The sequence below is a fragment of the Eumetopias jubatus genome, unplaced genomic scaffold (assembly GCF_037043125.1).
Source record: "Eumetopias jubatus isolate StellerSeaLion01/CBP00866 unplaced genomic scaffold, mEumJub1_p1.0 scaffold_7, whole genome shotgun sequence".
NCBI classification, from domain to species: domain Eukaryota; kingdom Metazoa; phylum Chordata; class Mammalia; order Carnivora; family Otariidae; genus Eumetopias; species Eumetopias jubatus.
In genome coordinates this window covers 136,791,311-136,812,473 of record NW_028274813.1, presented here as the reverse complement: position 1 = coordinate 136,812,473, position 21,163 = coordinate 136,791,311, and the positions used below count along the sequence as shown (strand labels likewise).

General features: G+C 44.6%; 1 protein-coding gene across 1 annotated transcript in view; it reads left to right on the top strand.

Annotated features, from left to right (window-relative positions):
- CHSY1 (chondroitin sulfate synthase 1) overlaps positions 1–20,960 on the top strand; it is a 69,915-nt gene extending 48,955 nt beyond the window's left edge. The window contains exon 3 of the mRNA XM_028122800.2: positions 17,987–20,960. Within this exon, the coding sequence (XP_027978601.1) occupies positions 17,987–19,576 (1,590 nt within the window). The 3' untranslated portion in view covers positions 19,577–20,960. The remainder of the gene's footprint in view (positions 1–17,986) is intronic.
- Positions 20,961–21,163: the final 203 nt, after the last annotated feature.

Below are 21,163 nucleotides of genomic sequence, written 5' to 3'. Positions count from 1 at the left end.
CAGGCTGTGCCACGGGACTGAAAGCGGTCTGTACGTCCTGTTGTGAACCTTTACATCCAGGGTAGCCTTTCTTCTCTTCTGTGGGTTTGTGGATTGAGTTTCTGTTTCTCAGGTTGTTAAGTGCAAGGTGTTGGAATATCTCTGGTGGAAATCATGGCTATGTACGGAGGCCAGACATTGAAGAGATAAAACTGCAGCGCAATTTAGTTTTTTAACTTTTATATTAAAAAGCTCCTAACATGAGATCCAAATAGGAAATAGGCTTCTCCCAGTCATTTCCATTGGCAAGAATCATTTGCTTCTTATGAACTGGTCATCAGTATATTTTCTTTGTAGTTTTGATTTTATGTTTGTTGTATTAAATTTATAGTATGTCGCTTTTAGTTTTGGCCCTACCATAACACTGGGGATGTTTGTGATTAAATTTGCATTTGGGGAATGTGGAAATGCCTTACTGGTAGTTATCAAAGCTTAACCTGATGTTTAAAGAAGGAATATAATTAATGGGCTTGCAGTCAGATTTATCAATAAATAAGGAAAATCTCTAATTGGATTAATGCCACCTTCTATGGGAAAAAATAAATCACAGTTTGTGATTCTTTAGTATTTGCTTAGTTATATACTTGTAAGGTAAAACAGAGAGTAAAATAATTAAAAGTAAACACGCACTGCTCCTTTGTATTCTAGGAATAAGCCTGTTGTTCATTTTGAATTGCTAGGCTTACATACACCCAGTGCAGCACTGTTGCACGGTAGACTAATGCATTTGAAAAGAAACCGGAGTATTCACATTTAAATTTATTTGACATCAGTTGGACCCTAAGATAGTAACAGTGGTTATGGCTGGGGATTAAGAATAGAATTCTTGTTTCATTTTACCTCTCTGAGTTTCCTGGGTTTGACCAGTGAACGCGGGCTGTGTAATAAACCTCACCTTTCTCCTTTTGTTGCTGCTGCTGCCGCCCTGGCACAGTATACGATATACTCTGTCACCGGCTCTTAACATCAGGATGCAATACCAGAAAATGCCTGGCAGAGAGTCTGGGAAAAAAAGGTTTTCATTTCTTCCAGTACAATTAAGTATTTATGGAGTTTGATGAGGAATATATTGTTCAGTTAGAGTATGCTTATGTCACATACACATCTACTTTGTATATTTCTAGGTAATTTATGTTGACTAACTTGGGTCAAGATAATATGCAACTTGAATTTGATTCTATGTGAAATTCTCCTGTTACCCATCCCTTCCCTTTTTTAAGGAAAGAATTTGTACTTCTGCCCTTTGGTCGACATATGATTTATTTCTTTACATCAGCCTTTCAGCGTTCTCACTTTTGTGAAATGTTTGCTTTTCTTGTAGCTTATAATTTTAGTGTTTCTTTTTGGTTACAAAGTTCTGATTGACAAATAGTAGTAGAATAGCTTGATTTTATTTATTTTTTAAGATTTTATTTACTTATTAGAGAGCAAGAGCTTGAGTGCAGGCGGTGGGGGAGGGGGGGTGGGGCGGGACAGGGGAGAATCCCCAGCAGACTCCCTGCTGAGTGCAGAGCCTGATGTGGGGCTCGGTCCCATGACCCTGAGCCGAAATAGAGTTGGAGGCTCAACCCACTGAGCCACCCAGGCAGCCCTAGAATAGCTTGATTTTAGTTAGCAGTTAGTATTGTTAACTATTTCAGGAAAGTAAGATGGTCAGAAGTAGAATTATTACTCAGGATATACTTACAAGTACATACGTACTGTATGGTTCACAGAGTATATTGGGTTTTGTTGCCTTATATATGTGCATTGGAACAAATATTTTTCAAATGTCCCCTAGTAGGTTTATAAGTGATTCTCCCTCTTTTCAGTATTTTATAATGAATGCTTACTGCTTTATAATAGTAAAAAAAAAAAAAAGGTGTAAAAATAGTAATCATAGGTGATTTAAGTATTTCTACAAGATGGCATTTTAAGAATCCCATGGCTTATGGCGCAGAGCAGAAATACTGTATGCATGACTGCGCTTCATCCGTGAAGTCCCCCTTTATTTCCTTGTACTTGATCTTTATTATAAGGTACATGTAGAATCTGATGGAAAGTTTGGGCGAAGAAGTAGATGAGATCTTATCTTTTTGGCACCCTTTTCAGAAGCGCACTTTTGAAAATAGGATTTTGGGCGCCTGGGTGGCTCAGATGGTTACACGTCTGCCTCCGGCTCAGGTCATGATCCCAGGGTCCTGGGATCGAGTCCCACATGGGGCTCCCTGCTCCTTGGGAGCCTGCTTCTCCCTCTGCTTCTTTCTCTCTCTCATGAATAAATAAAATCTTTAAAAAAAAAAAAAAGAAAATAGGATTTTGACTTTCAAAGCCCCCAGTGGTTATCCCCTCAAACCCCCCACCCGTCACAGCTCTCACTGCCTCTCCTTTCCCCGACCAAACACAGGTCCACGCAGAGGCAGGGGTTGCGATTTGATTTAGAAGTAGACACGAGATACGGAAGTGGGGGTGTGCGGAGACTTGGGGACTGGGCATGTGTGGTGGTTCTAGCAGGAGTAGGAAGTTCTGGGTGTGACTGATTAATACCACTGCCTTTGGCCTGTAGATTTAGATCTCCCCTTCTCTTTGTAGCACTGGGTTATTAGTTACTTAATGGTGCAGGATATTAGCTAGGAAACAAGGACTCGAGGAGCAAGAATGATGGCTAGATGGTTGTGTTGGCCACAGAATTCAGAGCAAAGTTAACTTAGCCATTATCATTTAAAATGCAGTAGTGAAAGTGTATCATCTTGAAATACTTTAAAGTGTTACCTGCCCTGCTTAGCGGTTTCTTGCTGAGGTACCCCCACAAAATGTGTCTGTCCATATGAACCGGGCAGGAAAGAAACAGGGGAGTAGGCCATTTAATTAGTTGAGATAGGGTTACCTTGCATGAACTTTTTCACTCTGTTTCCTTTCAGCTTAGAGTGCTGGAGGCCCATGTGTAAATAAATGTCAATAATAAAACCAGTTAGCCATTCTTATTTTTAGGAGTGGTTTTATTTTCAATTTTTTAAGTTCAAGATCACTTGACGACTATTGCTAGTAATGGCTTTCCTGCCGGAGACTCAGTAGCTACATCGAGTTGCCGGGGTCGGGGGGGGGGGCGGTGGGGGCTGCTTAGTCCTTTTGAGGCACTTCCACTTTAAAAAGACAGCTGGGCTGGCATTTGGATCCCACTTTGTTCTGGGGCTGGGCCAGGGCAAGACAGCGAGCGGCTGCCAGTAAGTGAGAGAGGAAGTGGGTGGAGAGAGAGGTGTGGAAATCCGTGCTGAATGCAAGTGACACTGTCCCTGGAATGGTTCTCCCTCCCCTGGCACCCCCCCCGCATTGTTGAGACTTGGTGCCTCCGTCCACTCACAGAGTGAAAACGATCCTGTTGTGCTTTCTTTTGCCGAGAGAGTGGGTTTTCTTAGAAAGTGAAGGTTCCTGAAGGTTCACATCATGTTGGTGTAGGAGATTGGTACTGTCACTGGATCTTCCTTAGCACCAGGAATGTTGGTGTTGTGACTTTTCCACTCTTGTTTGCTCTTATGCTTCATCTGACCAAAATTTGGTTCCATGGAGTTTACATACTTGGTCAGAAAGTTTGGGGTAGCTTTTAAGCCTTAATGATGATACCTTTAAAAATGCCTCCCCTGCAGAAACACACACTCCACTACGTAAACCCCAGGCTTATAATGAGTCCCACCGCACACATGAATGAGCCTTGCCATGAGCTGGTGTGGAAAAGCTGGCAGAGAATGAGTGGTTTGGGAGGGGACCTGCCATCCTGGCTCGAGAGCTCCAGGGTGGATGGTCAGGCCGGGTGGCCCAGCCATGGTTCCTGCTATTTGCTCCCAGATGCGGCCCTTGCACAGAGTAGGTGAGTCCTGTTTGCTGAAGAAATGAATGTTCTAGAGGGAGTACCACCTATTCTGTAGTCTTTGACCCACGGTGCCCTTTGGAGCACTTCCCTCCGCCTCGCTTCTGTCAGGTCTCTGCTCCGATTTCCCCCTACCCAGAGAGGGCCTCCCCTCCCCAAGCTGATGAGATCGTACCCCCCTCCCCTTAACCCTGCCTCCCCCCCTCCCCACCCTGTATGTTTCTTCAGGGCTCTGGTCTCAGTCTCCCATGTTACCTGCCTGTCCTACCTCTGGAGTGTGGGCTGCAGGAGAAGGGGGCCTGCCACCCCCTGGCCTCTGCACGTGCCCTGTGCCCGGAGTGGTGCCTGCAGGAGGGCACCTCTGCTTGTCAAATACTAGCCCCCCAGGCAGCTGTGACAGTGGGGCACTGGGCAAGCTGCTGCACGCATCAGCGTGGGTCTCCGGGTTTGCACCTGCAGACAGTGAGAGCACCACCCTGTAGGCTTGAAGGAGTGAATGCATGGTAAGTGCCCGCAGAGCTTCCAAGAGATGTTGCTTATCAATGTTGTAAAATTGGAAACTGTTTAACTTCCATTAGGGGTGGGGGGTAATAAGGATTAAAAAAATATCAAGTACCTCTGAAGGGTTAAAGGACAAGCTTTCAGTTCAAACATGTTGCCTAACATTTAACCAACAGAAAGGTTATGTTGACAGTTGTGTAAGTCAGGTAGGTTATTTTGGAAGTATAGGATGATTATCTGTTCAGTACACTAAAATTCTCTGTTATTAACATTTTATCCTTTGAGTAAATGTTTATTGAGGGATTCTTTTGCATGCTGGGCTCTGGTACATGCTGGAGCTGCAGAAATATGGCTGAGGTCTTCCTTCAAGGGCCCTTGGTCTAATGGAGCCTAGTTAGGGCTAGTAAGTGAAATTTTTGAGAATTCTAGATGATTCTCTTCTATAGATGCGTTTCCTCTTTCATGTCTCTGAGGATAGAATCCATATTTTAAAGGCCTGTTTCCTGAGGTCTTGCTGCCATATCTGTTGGGAGTTGGGGAAACGGGTGGAGGTTGACAGGATGTGTGTCTTGGCCTTGGGCTGGTCTGCCGGCCAGACCCCTGACAGTCTGCCTTGGAACATGAGGGGCCAGGTTGGGCGGGGACAAGGGATAGCTTTACTAGGCAGGTGCTTGTGGTACACTGAATGTCTTCTCTTTTCTAAAGTGTTAGCTCTTCCATGGGGTATGGTGCTTCTCTTTCACTGCGATGTTTAAATATTGTCTGGAGCCACTTACGATGTTAAGTGATTAATCTTTTTTGTCCTCATTCGAAAAATAGGAGAAATAATATTCATTTATTCAGCAAGTACTTATTGGGCAATTACTTATGTAGGCACCTAGAACAAAGGTCGGTTTTACCATTAAGGGGTTTAAAATTTGTGAGGATTCAATGAGTGTGTGCTTGGGTGGGGGGAAAGGAGAGGGAGAGGGGGAGAAGGGCAAGGATGGTCTCATGGTAGATGCTCAAAGACTCAAAAAAAAAAATCTCTTCTTTTATATAGGCCTTTTTACTTTACTGTCTTAAAGACCAAAAAATCTTACTCATTGTGAATTGTTAATCACTTGTGCTTCTTTTCTACCCATCTCTTTGCACAAAAGATCTGAAGTTTAGAGTATTTTATATATTCCTCTAAAGGTTTTGTTTTGCTTAGAGCAGGGAGTGGGTAGATGAGTGAAGGGAAGAACGAAAGAACTGATTATAAATAACAAGTCAGAGAAAAAGGATTAACTGTTTTCCCCTAGAATCTACTTTAACATAAGTAGAGGATTTTTTCCTAAGAGGTTGCCTGTGGCCTTTTAAAACTTAACTATTTTTTAGAGCAGTTTAGGTTTAAAGCAAGATTGAGCAGAATGTACAGTGTTCCCATATACCTTGACCACCCCCGCCCCCTCCATGATCACCCGACCAGCATCCCCACAGAGCGGTACTTTTGTTAGTCTCCAGACTCACACGGACACATCAGCATCACCCAGAGTCCCTAGTTTACATTAGAGTTCCCTCTTGGTGTTGCGCTTTCTCTGGTTTTGACAAATTTTTAATGTCACATATCCACCATGACAGTATATTGAGTAGTTTCACTGCCCTAAAAATCCCCTCTGCTCCACTCATTCATCCTTCTCTGTCCCCTAACCCCTGGCAACCACTGATCTTTTTACTGTCTCCATAGTTTTGCCTTTTCCAGAATGTCATATAGTTGGGAGTCATACAGTGTGTATGTGGGTAGCCTTTTCAGATTGGCTTCTTTCACTCAGTGATAGACATGTGAGGTTACTCTGTGTCTTTGCTTGGCTTGATAGCTCATTTCTTTTTAGTGCTGAATAATTTTCTATTGTCTGGATGTGTCACACTTTATCCATTCACCTACCAGAAGGACACACTGGTTGATTCCAAGTTTGGGAATTTATGAATAAAGCTGCTATAAACATCTGTGTGCAGGTTTTTGTGTAGACAGAAATTTTCAGTTCAGTTGGGTAAATACCGAGGAATACAATTGCTAGATCTTACCGTAAAAGTACATTTAGTTTTGTAAGAAACTGCCAACTGTCTTTAGAGGATGTGCCATTTTGCCTTCATGAATGAGAAGGTCCTATTGATCCATATCCTTTCCAGCAGTTGATATTGTCAGTATTTTAGATTTTGGCCATTTTGTGGTGGCTGGTTTTAATTTGCACTTCTTTAATGTAATATGATGTTGAACATCTTTTCACATGCTTATTGGCCATCTATATATCTTCTCTGGTGAGCTGTCTGTTAAGGTCTTTTGTCCATGTTTTAAATCAGGTTGCTTATTTTCTTTTTGTTGAGTAAGTTCTTTGTATATTTTGGACAGCAGTCCTTTATCAGATATGTCTTTTGCAAACATTTTCTCCCAGTCTGTGGATTTTCTTTCCATTCTCCTGACAGTGTCTTTTGCAGAGCAGAAGTTTTTGATTTTTAATGAAGTCCGGCTTCAATTATTTCTTTCATGGATCATGCCTTTGGTGTTGTATCTAAAAAGTCCTCTCCATACCCAGGGTGTTCTCGGCGTCTCCCGTTATCTCCGAGGACTTTTATAGTTTTGTGTTTTGCATTTAGGTCTGTGATCCATCTTGCGTTAATTTTTGTGAAGGGTTTAAAGTCGAGGTCCAGATTGAGTTTTGTTTGTTTTTGCACAGGAACGTTCAGTTGCTCTAGCAGCATTTGCTTAAAAGACTGTCTTTGCTTCGTTGTATTGTCTTTGCTCCTTTGTGGTTGCCTGTGTTTAAAAAATGTTTATTTCTATCACTACTCTAGAAACCTGATACTATAGAGGTTTTTTTTAAAGATTTTATTTATTAGAGAGAGAGGGAGAGAGCATGGGGAAGGGGCAGAGGGAGAAGCAGACTCCCCACTGAGCAAGGAGCCAGATGCAATGTGGGGCTTGATCCCAGGACCCTGAGATCATGACCTGAGCCACCCAGGTGCCCCAGTACTATAGAATTTAAAGCTTTAAGAGCTACCCCTCCCCCCCAAACACTCCCTTTCCTTCCATTTTCCCCTCTTCTTAAAGCTGTAAGAACTCAGACCTTTGTGTGGTAAATAGGGAGTGAGAGTCATTTCTCAGACTTACACGGAGTTAACTGCAGGATTATTAACCTGGGGTATCCAAAACAAGCTCTGTCCTCCATCCCCATGCAGACGCCTCACCACCGTGTCATGAAAGAAATGCTGGCTTGAATGCGTGAAACAAAGCTATGATACCTACCATTGGCCTCTAGAGTAGAAGCTGGATTTTCAGAGGCTTGAGTGGACAGGGATTGGGCTGTGTGTGCTCTTGTCCCCCTCATCACTGGCCTCGCTGCCGTCCGCTGGTGGCCTTCTCTTGTGACTGCAGCTCGACTGGGTTGCCCTAACTCAGTAGACCTTCATCATTTAAAGCCTGCTTGAATCTTTAGGGTGGTATGTGGGTGTAAGATATTACACAGTAAACATGGTAAATTAAAATGGTTCAAAATATCTTTGTTTAGAATGAGATTCCATAACAAATCAGGAATCTTGACTAAAAAAACCTAGAGGGAAATGACCTTGTGGGCCATATTTGGCCCACAGATTTATTTTGGCTCATATTTCTCTGTCTCTCATTCTAAAATTTGGATTAGTTGCTAACATTTAGAAATTAGGAGACTCTACACAAAAATAGCCCTCTTCCTCACTTTTCTTTAAAAATCAGAAGATCTGACCCCACTGGGCCTTTATTCCTCTGTGTCCTTCCCGAACCTGGCACACTTCCCCCATATTGCCCCCGTAAGTTTGTTTTTAGTTTTATTTTTGTTTTGGTTTGTGTTTTGGCGATCCGTTAGACTGCGGCTTACGTTGGTTTTCCTATGGATTTGTGCTCCACTGTGAGGGCTGTATGTGGTCACACTGACTAGCATTAGGAAAGAGCACGGTGAGGGGCCGTGGTTGTGGAGGCCTGCAGTGACGATACCCGGGCACCTGCTGGGAGACACCTTTAGAGAGAGCCCTTCCTACCCTTCCCCTGCAAGCAGGCCCAGGGCTGTGCTTGTAATGCTGCCCATTCAGTGCTTTATCTTTGTGTGCAAGCTTATCTTTTCTTTGTTCTTGACCTTTCAGATTTTCCTTGCCTGGTAGAGTGCCTTTAATGTGAGCGTTCAGGAGATACTTGGTGCCACATTTACGTAAGACTTTGTTCATTTAAAGATAGTTGTGCACACATTCATTCTTCCTAATGCTGCCACGTTTGCTTCTTTACGTGTGGGGGCCGAAAGGGGATGCCTGGAAAGCTTAATTGACTCCCACAAGGTCAAACGTTATTAAAGGGCAGCGATGGAGTTTAGATCCTTTGCTGACTGCAAATAAGGGTGTTCTCTTTCCACAGCCACTGTTGCCCATTCAAACCGCCAACTGTCCCCCCGCGGACTCTTGATTTCAGCTTGATCACTTTGCTTATTGTTTTACGTACAGGTATCAGATTACTACCAACAGTTTTTGCTCTACTTTGCCAAGCTTAATTCTCAGTTCTTTTGAAGTGCGTCTGACTTCTCAAAAAGGCATTTCGATTTCAGAATTCGACACTAATGGTTTGAGACACATACACACAGCTCTCATTTTTTACCACCAGAGGCCCAGTGTAATTCCCATGAAAAATCTGCTTTTTTGAATGGACTCTTTAAAATACAAAGCACCTAATCCTTGAACTTAATTGGATGAAAATCAGCAAAGCCTATACAAAACGAATTAGGAGAGAGACCTAATATGGGATTGTAGTGACCATATGTCCTCTGAGAGCCAGGGCCAGGTCAGTGTACGCTGGTGATCTTGGCCTAATGATCAACACATTTTCTCTTTCATCTCAGAAGGTCCTGCTCCAGACAACAAATTCTCTGGAAACCCTACCTCTAGGTATATGAGAATGTTAATTTAAATATTTGTGAATAAGGTTATTTTGAAACTATTACCAGTTATGGTCTCTTGACAGTTAGGCAACCCGTATTTTCTTTGAACCATTTTCAGCACAAAAGGGTAAGAAAAGTCCTCTGCAAAGAACTGAAATGCTGCACAAATCAGTATTAAGAAATAGCTATCGATCTGGAGTAGTGACTCTCTGTCGATGTGGCTGAAAGACCTATTTAATGATGTACATGAATGTAAACAGTTACCGGGAAGAACCCTGACTTAAAGAGAATGTTGGCCTTCATTGCATCGCCAAGGACATTTGCTAATGCAGACTGTAGACTATACTCATTACTTGAAGATTCGGTGTCGGTTATTCCCAGCTGGGCTGGAAGTTCCTGGGAATAGCGTGACCTTGATATTTATTAGCCCCTCTCAGATTTACCATAGCATGAGTCACAGTCCTGAAGCATGTCGCAGTGCAGGAGATGGCTTTTCCGGATTCCGGTGTTATGGGGGTACGTTTTAGAACAAAGATTAGGGGCTGTTCTACGGACACTGGAAATTAAGTGAAATCACAGGGCTATTGTATGCATCTTAAAAGGCTTCCTTGAGTGTTTTTAAGCCAAGGAATGACCTTGTGATTATGAAATAACCCGTATGCGCACCGATTTAGTGTTTTCTTCTGCGGTACTTTTTAACTTTCCATTTTATAATATTCTTTGAAAGAATGTGCCAAATTATAGATTATTGAAATACTTTAAAATAATGAAGTCCTCTTAAAATTTAAATTTGATAGTATTCAAAATATTCTTTATAACAAAAAGTATTTGCTACCACATGGAATTACTAAAATGAACTATTATGAATTTCCTATCCTTAACTATTTTTATTTATAGCGGAATTGGAGGTTTGTTTTTATAAGATGGAAACAGTTAACTGGTTGCAATGTGGTGTTCTCTTCTAATGCTCCAAATACAGTTTGACTCAGTGAAGGTAGAAGCCTGTAACATTCGAATACTGTACCTTCGACCATATCAGGGGGGATGGGTAGAAGAACGTCAGGGCGTGACTTTAGAATTATATGTGACTGTTTTATAAAACTAGCACATAAGACTTTTTTCTAAAACATAAGTTTTATAAAATTAGCACGTAAGATTACATAAGATCTTAGAAGTCTTCATGTTGAAGGAACCTCCTGTACAATATAGTCATTTTATAAACGAGAAAACTTGAGATCCAACAAATTCAAGTGACTCCTCCAAGGTCTTACAAAACTTACTAGTAGCATAAAGGCAATAAATGTCTCCTTGTAGTCTTATTTCTTAATGTTTATTTTACATTGTTATATCTATACCATCCCCTAGGGAAATAGTAGTTTTATTTCTATTACCTTTAACTTGCTAAACACTTACTTTAGTCATGCAGTTATATATCTTAAGGGTAGAGGACTTCATTCCTCTTGAATCCAGGAAATTGCCCGGAGTCCAGAAGTTAAATCTTACCTGCATCTTACTTGCTTAATGGAGAACATTGTAGTGAACAGAAAATTGGCCATAATATGGAGAAAAGAGGTATAATGGATAGAAGACGTAGATGTTCCGCATAACGATCCAGCTGTTTCTCATTCAAGTGCCCAAGAGCAGAATGGTCCAATTTCCTCTCACCTACAGCATACATACCTTCTTAAATGCAACAGGCATCTTTAAAGGGGGGGAAAAAAGGTAGGCAAAGTCCAAATAGTAGCAAGGAAACTAGGAACCAGTCAAGATAAAAACAAAGATAATTTGAGAACTTTGCAAAGGATTTGAAAAGCAAAAGCAAATGCCTACAATACTACAAAGGGAGAAATGAGATCCAAAAGCACTAAGATCACTTGATGTGAACAGGTGGAAAAGGTGATTGGGGTAAAAGTGGAGGGGGATAGATGGCGGTTGGGGAAGGTGTTGTGAGCTCTCCAAGGGCCCGGCCCATTGGGGTGGGGAGAGGGAAGTCTGACCACTGGGACCAGCGCCCAGCCTTCCCTTCTGGCGTTTCCCTCCCCACCTCCGTTGCAGGAACCACAGATGGTTCCTGGATCATTTGTCCCTAACTTGGCCTTAATGTCTGTCTCATTGAAATTTTTGTTTTGAATTACACTTTATATTCCCTCTTCTTAATTCTGAGGGTGCTTGTAACTCAATATATAAAAAAAAAAGTTTCCCTGAAATCTGCATTTCCCCCTTCCTCTCTTCTCCCACCGCACTGAGGGTAAAAAGAAAAAGTTTCCTGACCTTTCCACCAGAGCCATATATAATAAGTTTTTGTATAGAAGTTGACAGAGAGATTGGTAAATGTGCTGAATGACCAAAAGGTACCAGTAGAAACCGATCTGGGCAGGGTATTAATGTCACCATTAGTCCCCTTAGGTGGAGGGGCACAGCCTCCCCTGTAGACATTCTGTTTCCTCACCTGTACAGCACCTATGTCTGCATTTGCCCTTTTAGAAAAGGAGCTCTTCACTGGCATTCACTGAGATTTTTCTTAGGATCATAACAGGTGTATATTCCACCCAGTCTGTCAGGTACGTGGCTTCCTTATCTAAAATGTTTATTTTGTAGTAATATTAGGGTGATGCAGGAGGGGAAGGGCACCAGCTAGTCTGGACATAGACTTGGCCTTATTTTTAACAAAATAAGTGCTGTCCCCCAAACACCCATGCTGTCGCCTGCGCGCTCTCTGCCCCTCTCTCTCATCTTGCAAAAGATTTCTTCATTTTAAAAAAAAAAGGATATGACAGCATATTCATTCGGACTTGTAGAGGTTAGCCAGAAGGTGCCTACGACAACTTTACTATAGTTCAAAGTCTTGGTCTGTTATGGTTCCAGGGAGTTTTATAAGGCTTCCATAAAACGCCGTTAGTCAATGTCAACAATTTTCTTTTCTTGCTGTTTATGCCTTGAGCACACACACGCTGTATTTCAGGTAAAGCTTACCTAGACGTCAGTCATGATGAAGGTCATGGCCACAGACAGCCTCTAAAAGATGTTAAGAAACGTAGTCCTGAAAAGGTTTGGGGGTGTGGTGTCCTGGTGCGCGTGTGAGAAGAACCAGTCATGCGTGGAAGACCGTGCACTCCACGGGACTTCCCTAGGCGCTCGCTCTCCGTGGGTAGGGTTTTGATCCCCGAGAGTAAGAGGTGCAGTTAGGTATTTGGTTTTCTAGGGAGTAAAGGACAAATAACTACATCCTTTGTCTGGAAGGATCTTTATTTTTCCTCAAATATACTGCTGATTTTTACACTTAAAAATGCATGCTAGCCAGAGGAGCCCAGCCCTGCCCCGGTATATTAGTTACCAAGTGTATCCTGCCTGTCAGTCCTCATCCACCGCGCTCTTCTGCATTGAAGTCATGCAACAATTTCTTGATACCTGCTGTGCATGAAGACTTTACGGTGCATCATAAATTTACCAAATACCTGCTGAGTGTCTTGTGTCAGGCATGAGCTCGACTCTGAAGATACTAAGGTAGCGAACGTGTGTGCACTGGTTCCCTCAGCCTGCTCTCCAGAGCGCTCTGTCTCCTCTGTCTGTTGGGGCCGCCAGAACAAAAATACTGTCGCCTGGGTGGCTGAAGCAGCAGACATGCATTCCTCACAGTGCTGGGGGCCGGAAGTCCCAGATGGAGGTGTTGGTAGAGTCAGGGTCTGGTGAGGACTCTCTCCCTGGTTTACAGACCTGCTTTCTTGCTGTGTCCTGCCGTCGGGGGGGTGGGGGAGAGTGCGCTCTGGGCCCTTCATGGAAGCCCTCCTCTGGGCCCCCATCCCACCATGGCAGCCCCACCCTCACAATTTCCTCTAAACTCCGTCCCCTCCCATAGGCCACTCCACACCCTCACATTGAGAGCGCCTCAGCATGTGAATTTGGGGGGCACAGACACCCAGCCCGCTATACTCTCCTTATGAGACTTCCTGGCACTATCTTTCTGGGGCTCCCTTTCTTCTCTGCCATACCCCTTGTTTCCAGGATGCTGTGTGATGATCCTTCCAGATAGATTCCCTCGTTCTAGAAGGGCACATCCTTTCATAGCTGGGAAAGACTGAGTATGAGGTGAGACAGTGCTCGACTGCTTGAAAACATCTCTTCTGCCCACCTACTTGATGGATCATTTGCTTGGGAGGAGAATTGTACGTTGGGAATAATTTTCACTCCCGCCACTTATTTCTAGATGGCCTTTTTTTCTCGTCTTTGGAAGTTTTCAGATTGCTTTCTCTGTGTTCTGAATTTGTGTTCTTTGTACCAAGTAGTTGGGGTTTGATTCAGGCAACTGGTCCTTTCATTCTGAACCCATTTTCTATATTGTTATTTTCTCCCCGGTGTGCTTTCTCGCTATGGAATGAATACTTTTCTGTTTTCTGGTTTTGTTGTCGTTTCTGTTTTCTGGGATATTCTTCAACTTTATCTTCAAACTCTTCTCTTTTGTGTTGCTATTTTATGTTTATTTTCAAGAGCTTTTTCGGTTTTCTGATTTTCTAACAGTATTCAGTTTTTGTTGCATGGGTGTATTATCTTCTGTGTGGATGCCTTCTAGGTTTGTCTTTTGTTTCTCTTGTTGAGTTTTCCTTCTGTTCACTACATTGTTTCTCTTTCCAGCAAGCTTTTGTCTCTTTGTCTCCATCTCTCCCATTGGAACAGTCTTTCAGCTGCCTGACGGTCCTTGGCTGTTGATCCTCACCGAAGACTACAGCAGTGAAAAAGCTAACTGGAAGCTCTGTAAGGCAAGATTTCTTAAACCAGTATCTTTGCTGTAGTGATCCAGCCATTTGGCTGGTGCTTTCTGTGGGAGGACTCTAGCTATGTATGGCACTGTGTAGTGGACCCAGTCTCCTACTCGGGATGGACAGTGGAGGGTAAGTATTTTGGGACTAGTTGGGAAAAGGGCTGGGAACCCTCCTCTTCAGACATTCGTTTCCCTCCAGCTGTCGGCCTTGATCTCACCCCTACCCAGGTGTTCAGATTGCATTTCTGGAGAAAATGAAGTTCAGGTTTACGTGCTTACCAGTGAACTAACGCAAGAGAAGTGAGGGGAAAGGACCTGTAGACAGTTATATTCAGGAATAACTGCCATAAATGATATGATCATGTTAAGAAACCTCCAGTATTTGCTACTTGCCCGTCCTGATCTAGTTACAATTGGGAGGCAGTCCTATATGAATTTTGGCAACACCCCCATCATCTAAATGGCAGAGTAACTCGGAGCACGTCCTTGAAGATGCTGGACATCTGCTGCCACCCTCCTTACCCCACTCCTGTGTTGGGGAGAGGGGAGTGTCCCCTGGCCATGTCGGGAGGGGATGAGGGGGTGTCACTGCTCCACGGTCATCCAGTCCCACTGGGCGCGGTACTGGGCCTCACCCCTGCCTTTCATAGCACCTTTCCTGGGGTTCTGAAGGGCCATAGACGTCCTCTTCCTTTGCTCAAGTGCATTTCCTCCGAATTTGGGGGCATCTCTTACCCCCTCCCTGTGCCGCCTCTCCGATTCTCTTGGTCCTTGTGAGTTTATTCCTTTTTTCTTTCTTTCTTCTCTTCAAAGAGATATTTGGGAAGAGAGAATCATGTGGGTTCTACCACTTCATTTTTAGCCACAGGCCTCCAATTTGTATTTTAAGAAGACCATTCTTGCTACTGTGCCGAAGGGCCCTGAGGGAAGAACAACAGAATTCTGCAGGGAGCCCGGTCGGGAAGCCCCCTCCCGGCTGGGCTGGGTGGTGCTGGCTCTCTGCAGGGGGTTGGGGGGTGGGGGGTGGGGTGGGGCAGGAGAGAGCACCTCCTGCTTTCAGGCTGTTCTGACCTAATTTTGGGAGAAGCAACCTGTAAGATTCAGTGTGTTCACTGGAAACAGAGGGACCTTTCAAACAAGTCATGGTTCTTCATGTCCACTGTTAGAAATTTGGAAGTTGTAGGGCGCCTGGGTGGCTCAGTCGGTTAAGCGACTGCCTTCGGCTCAGGTCATGATCCTGGAGTCCCGGGATCGAGTCCCACATCAGGCTCCCTGCTCAGCGGGGAGCCTGCTTCTCCCTCTGACCCTTTTCCCTCTCGTGCTCTCTGTCTCTCATTCTCTCTTTCTCAAATAAATAAATCTTTAAAAAAAAAAGAAATTTGGAAGTTGTAAGTGGACAAAATGGAACTAATATGTATTATAACAAACGTATACGAAGTGATGACGTAGCTTCCCATCGTCCTGCACGGCGGTCGTTATTTCACTTGTTCCCAGCCCTGGAGCCCTGGCTGCTGTTGACTTGGCTGTGATGGAAGGAGCACTGCTGTGGTCTTTGCGTCCCCCCCCCCCCCCCCCCACGGATGGCGTCCTCAGGCTCGGATGGCACGCCCGCTGTAGGGTGCACATCATGAAGGCTGACCTTGCGAAAACTGGAAGGGCCTCCAGGCTCCGGCTGGGGCACGCAGCGGTGAGGGGGGAGGGCTGGACAGGCTGTGCTTGCTTCATGTCCTTAGGACCTTGTGGACAGGATTCATTTTTCCTGGCTTGGCAGCCTCACAGGACACTTCTGTCCCCATGCGGTGCAGTTGGTGCCCAGGATGCAGCCTGGCTACGCTAGAAGATGAACGGGAACACACTGGGCAGGAAATTCCGGAAGCCTCTTTTTTGTTGTAACCCATATGAAAAGAAAGGCAAATGATCAGGGTCCTAGGCCAGCCCCTGCCTCGGGCGTTTAGGTTAATGTAGTGTTTCTCCTCGCCCACTCTGTGGCCTTGAGCCGGGCCTTGGAGGAGCTCAGGCCTCCCTTGCTTCACGCTTTCCCCACTAAGCAGGCCCCAGACCCCTGCTTTGCTTCCAGCCATGGTGCAGCTTACCGTGGCTCACAGGGGCGAGCGCAGCCTGTGCTGGGTGCCCGTGCTGGGTGCACGCCGGTCAGAAGCACCCTGCGTCGGCCCGCGGCCTCCTGGCACGGGTGTGCTCCAAGGTTGCATGTGCTCTGCTTCTGCTCTTCTGTTAAACTTTGCCTTTGCTAATTAATTGTACGATTTGGAAATGATGTCAGTGGCTAATTCCTTGTCCCCATGTCCTGTGTTGGTCACAGACCATGTGGGAAGCAAAGTTGAAAAGAGTGAGGGCCCTTCCGAGATGTTGTCATTCCGTGCTAAGTCCTCCTCTGCGGACAGACCTCGTCCAGGAGAGGAGAGCCGAGTTCGAGAAGGTCAGCGTTCGCCCAACTCGCAGCTCCCTGAGAATTAAGTGAGCAAGTGGATGTGGGTGGAGGCCTTGCACAGAACCCGGCCTGCATTCCTCACCCTCTCCCTCCCTCCCTCCCTCCCTCCCTCCCTTCCTTCCTCTCTCTCTCTCTCTCTCTCTCTCTCTCTCTCATTCTTTGGAAGTGGTTCCCTTCTTTTTACTCTTACTGGCTTTTATTTATTGGTAGCTTGTAGTATTGTACAGAAGAAAATGGGATGTAAAAATGCTAACCTGTGTTTTTCTGTTATGGTGATTGCCGTGTGTCAGGAAAGAAAAAAGTAACAAATAAGACTTTCCAAAGGCAGAGAAACTGCTTGGTTCAAATACATATCACCCTATCAAGAGTTAGTATTTAGCATATGAACAAAACCCCAAAAACGAACCACAAATGAAACAGGACTCATCGACCACATACCAACTTCGAGTGTTATTAAGATGTTTTTTTGTAGGTTTTTATTCTTCGTTCTAGAAGGCGTTGTAGACACTCATCATCTCGTCACTCGGATGTACTGGGGAACTAAGTACATTCCCTGTCTGATTTGAGGGAACATTCCCCGTTTGGGCTGATGGGCCTCCAACCTTTGTCCTCCTTGCCCCCAGACCTGTATCATAGGACAGGGGTGAGTTGGTGGAATGATGAGCCCCTTTGCATTGCCTGCCTCTTAGCTCAACATTCTGAGCCTGCCGGAGACCCGGTGCTGAGCAAACGGGACCCCCACCCCACCCCCGCCTGCACAGAGGCTGTGGGGGGGTGCACTTGACACGAGGAACAAGCAGGCATTGAAAGGATTTTCACGTGTGCACTTGCAGTGACCTTGCAGCATCTTGGTCTCACCGACAGCGTGCCCTTCCAGACGGCCAGCCTCTTCCTTTCTCTTTAGCTCACCGGCAGTGGTATTAATCCTGCATCAGGTCATACTTGTGGAGTTTTCCTTTTCACCCTGTCGATGCAGTTTATTCCTAGACAGGGGTAGCCGCAGGGCCTGCTGTTCCAGAAAGGCAGCGGCTCCCGTTGGGTGCCAGTCTTCGGGGCGGGGGGGACTTTGTTGTTTGGGTTCCTCACATGGGCTTGGTGGGGACCCAGGGTGGCCTTCTCTTCCAGTTACGCCGATTTGGGACACTGGGATCTCAAGATTACACTTTTTGTGTATGAAAACTTTCTCATAATTCTGTTTGCCTGCAGAATTAATACTGGCCAACTCTGGTTATTGATGAGTCTTCTTTCTTGAAGTAGTTGATATTTATTCTTCTTCTGATCTCATTGGACTGCTGGAGATTGGGCTTTACCCTAAGGCCTCTGGTATGCTGTGGCTCGTTTGCGAAGATTTCTAGTATTTAGGGTTTTGTTTTTGTTTTTGTTTTTTTAGGACTATGCAGGTGTGTAAGGAGAGGCAAGAAGAGAGGGACAGAGTCACATAATACTAAAATAGCCATTTTTGTTTGATTTTCTCTTAACAGATGCAGCAGCTTTTTTATGAGAATTATGAACAGAACAAAAAGGGGTACATTCGAGATCTCCATAACAGTAAAATCCACCGAGCCATCACCCTGCACCCCAACAAAAACCCGCCCTACCAGTACCGGCTGCACAGTTACATGCTCAGCCGAAAGATCGCTGACCTTCGCCACCGCACCATCCAGCTGCACCGGGAGATCGTCCTGATGGGCCGGTACAGCAACACCGAGATTCACAAAGAAGACCTGCAGCTGGGGAGCCCTCCTTCCTTCATGCGGTTTCAGCCCCGCCAACGGGAGGAGATTCTGGAATGGGAGTTTCTGACCGGGAAGTACTTGTACTCGGCCGCCGAGGGCCAGCCCCCTCGCAGAGGGATGGACTCCGCTCAGAGGGAGGCCCTGGATGACATTGTCATGCAGGTCATGGAGATGATCAATGCCAACGCCAAGACCAGAGGGCGCATCATCGACTTCAAGGAGATACAGTACGGCTACCGCCGGGTGAACCCCACGTACGGGGCCGAGTACATCCTGGACCTGCTGCTGCTGTACAAGAGGCACAAGGGGAAGAAGGTGACCGTGCCCGTGCGGAGACACGCGTACCTGCAGCAGACCTTCAGCAGGATCCAGTTTGCAGAGCACGAGGAGCTGGACGCCAGGGACTTGGCCAGGAAAATCAATCAGGAGTCCGGGTCCCTGTCCTTTCTCTCCAACTCCCTGAAGAGGCTTGTCCCCTTTCAGCTCCCCGGTTCAAAGGACGAGCGCAGGGAACCCAAAGAGAAGAAGATAAACATCCTGATTCCGTTGTCCGGGCGTTTCGACATGTTTGCGAGATTTATGGGAAACTTTGAGAAGACGTGTCTCATTCCCAATCAGAACGTCAAGCTCGTGGTTCTGCTTTTCAATTCTGACTCCAACCCCGACAAGGCCAAGCAGGTTGAACTCATGAGAGATTACCGCGTTAAGTACCCCAAAGCGGACATGCAGATTCTGCCCGTGTCTGGGGAGTTTTCCAGAGCTCTGGCCCTTGAAGTGGGGTCTTCCCAGTTCAGCAATGAGTCTTTGCTCTTTTTCTGTGACGTGGACCTCGTCTTTACCACAGACTTCCTTCAGCGGTGTCGAGCAAACACAGTTCTGGGGCAACAAATATATTTTCCAATCATCTTTAGCCAGTACGATCCAAAGATTGTTTATAGTGGGAAAGTTCCCAGCGATAACCATTTTGCCTTCACTCAGAAGACTGGCTTCTGGAGAAACTATGGGTTTGGCATTACTTGCATTTACAAGGGAGATCTTGTCCGAGTCGGTGGCTTTGACGTTTCCATCCAAGGCTGGGGGCTCGAGGATGTGGACCTTTTCAACAAGGTTGTCCAGGCAGGTTTGAAGACGTTCAGGAGCCAAGAAGTAGGAGTGGTCCATGTCCACCATCCTGTCTTTTGTGATCCCAATCTCGATCCTAAACAGTATAAAATGTGCTTGGGGTCCAAAGCATCCACGTATGGGTCCACACAGCAGCTGGCTGAAATGTGGCTGGAGAAACACGACCCAAGTTACAGTAAAAACAGCAATAATGGCTCAGTGAGGACAGCCTAACATCCAGCTCTGCTGGAAGAGATGTTTTTAATTATCTAATTTATTTTTCAAAAGTTTTTTGTATGATCAGTTTTTGAAGTCCATACAAGGATATATTTTACACATGATTTTCTTACAAAGGACTCCTTGATGATTGAGCTTTTTGAACAAAAATGTGATCATGTTTGCCTTTGAACACATTTTCTTGCTGAACGTTGTGTAGCAGACCTGCTTAATGATGACTTGAAATGTACCTGATGAACAAAACTCTTGTTGTTTGGTTTTGTTTTTTTACGCATTTCCTTTTCAGAACCCCCCACCCCCTTGCTACAGTCCTCTGGCTGAAAACATGAACGCTCCTGCAAAGTATTATTGTAACAAAACACTGTAACCCTGGTAAATGTTTTGTTGTAACTGTTAACATTGCACAGATTCTACCTTTCGTCTTTTTTTTTTTTTGACGATTTATTTTTTTTTTTTTTGAAGCCATTTCGTGTTCCAGTTGTAAAATAAGGAAATGTGATAATAACTGTATCATCACGGTCAGGAGAGCTTTCCAGAGTTGATTCTTTCCCCCAAACTTGTGCTCGTCGTGGTCACATAGTTAAAAACAAGGGGAGGAGAGGGACCCTTAGATGTGTGGGCTGTTCTTGTGGTCGTTCGTGCGGCTTAACGGACCTGGCATTAAATTCCAAGAAGGATTTGGTATTTTTTTTCCCCCTCTTCCTGACCCTTCTCTTTAAAGGGTAAACTATTATTAATACTTAGAATGGCAAAGAAGAATTATTGTAATACATCTGATGTACACAAGCTAAAACAGGAACAAAAACCCGCCCTAATGGAAGCATTGGGGGAAAACGTATTTTGGTTTTGTTCACTGCATCGTGTCTGCGTTACATTATTGGTGGCGATGGTTTCATTCCTTAATTACTGTTTTGTTTTATTCTTTGTATCCGAAATACCTTTAATTTATTTAATATCCATTGTTTAGAGTTCTGCCGTTTCTCCAGTACCTGTTAGTTATTAGTATTTATGTATATCAGGAGTGTGTTTAGTGTTCTTTTATTTGCAGTAAACTGATCTCCAAAGATTTCCTTTTGAAAATGCTTTTTCCCTCCTCAATTTTTACATTCCTTCCTGTCTTACTAAATACTAAGTGTTCTTTGACAATTTTGGTGCTCGCATGCTTTGGGGACAAAAGTGAAATGCAGTCTGTCATGACACCAGAACGTTTGTTTTCAACTCACAGATCCAACGTGCCTTAATAAATTGTTGGTTTTTTTTGTTGTTGTTTCATTTAGATTTCAGTCAGTAATAGACTTGCCATTTTAATACACATCGTTGGAGATCTGCTTATTTGTAAATAGTCTGTTGCTCATTTGGGAAAATAAACCAGTGAACAGTATTTTTCTATTGTACTTTTCAGGACCATTTTGTCTCATTACTCCTGTTTTAGCTAAAGAATTGTATTACATTTGGAGAGTAAAACTCTGAAACACTGATTTCTAAAGGTTTCCAAGTTATTTGAGGGGAATATTTTGTGTAGACTGCAGTTTGGGAGTGATGTGAAGCTTTCAAGTGCCTCTTCCGCTATTGTCCCCTAGAATG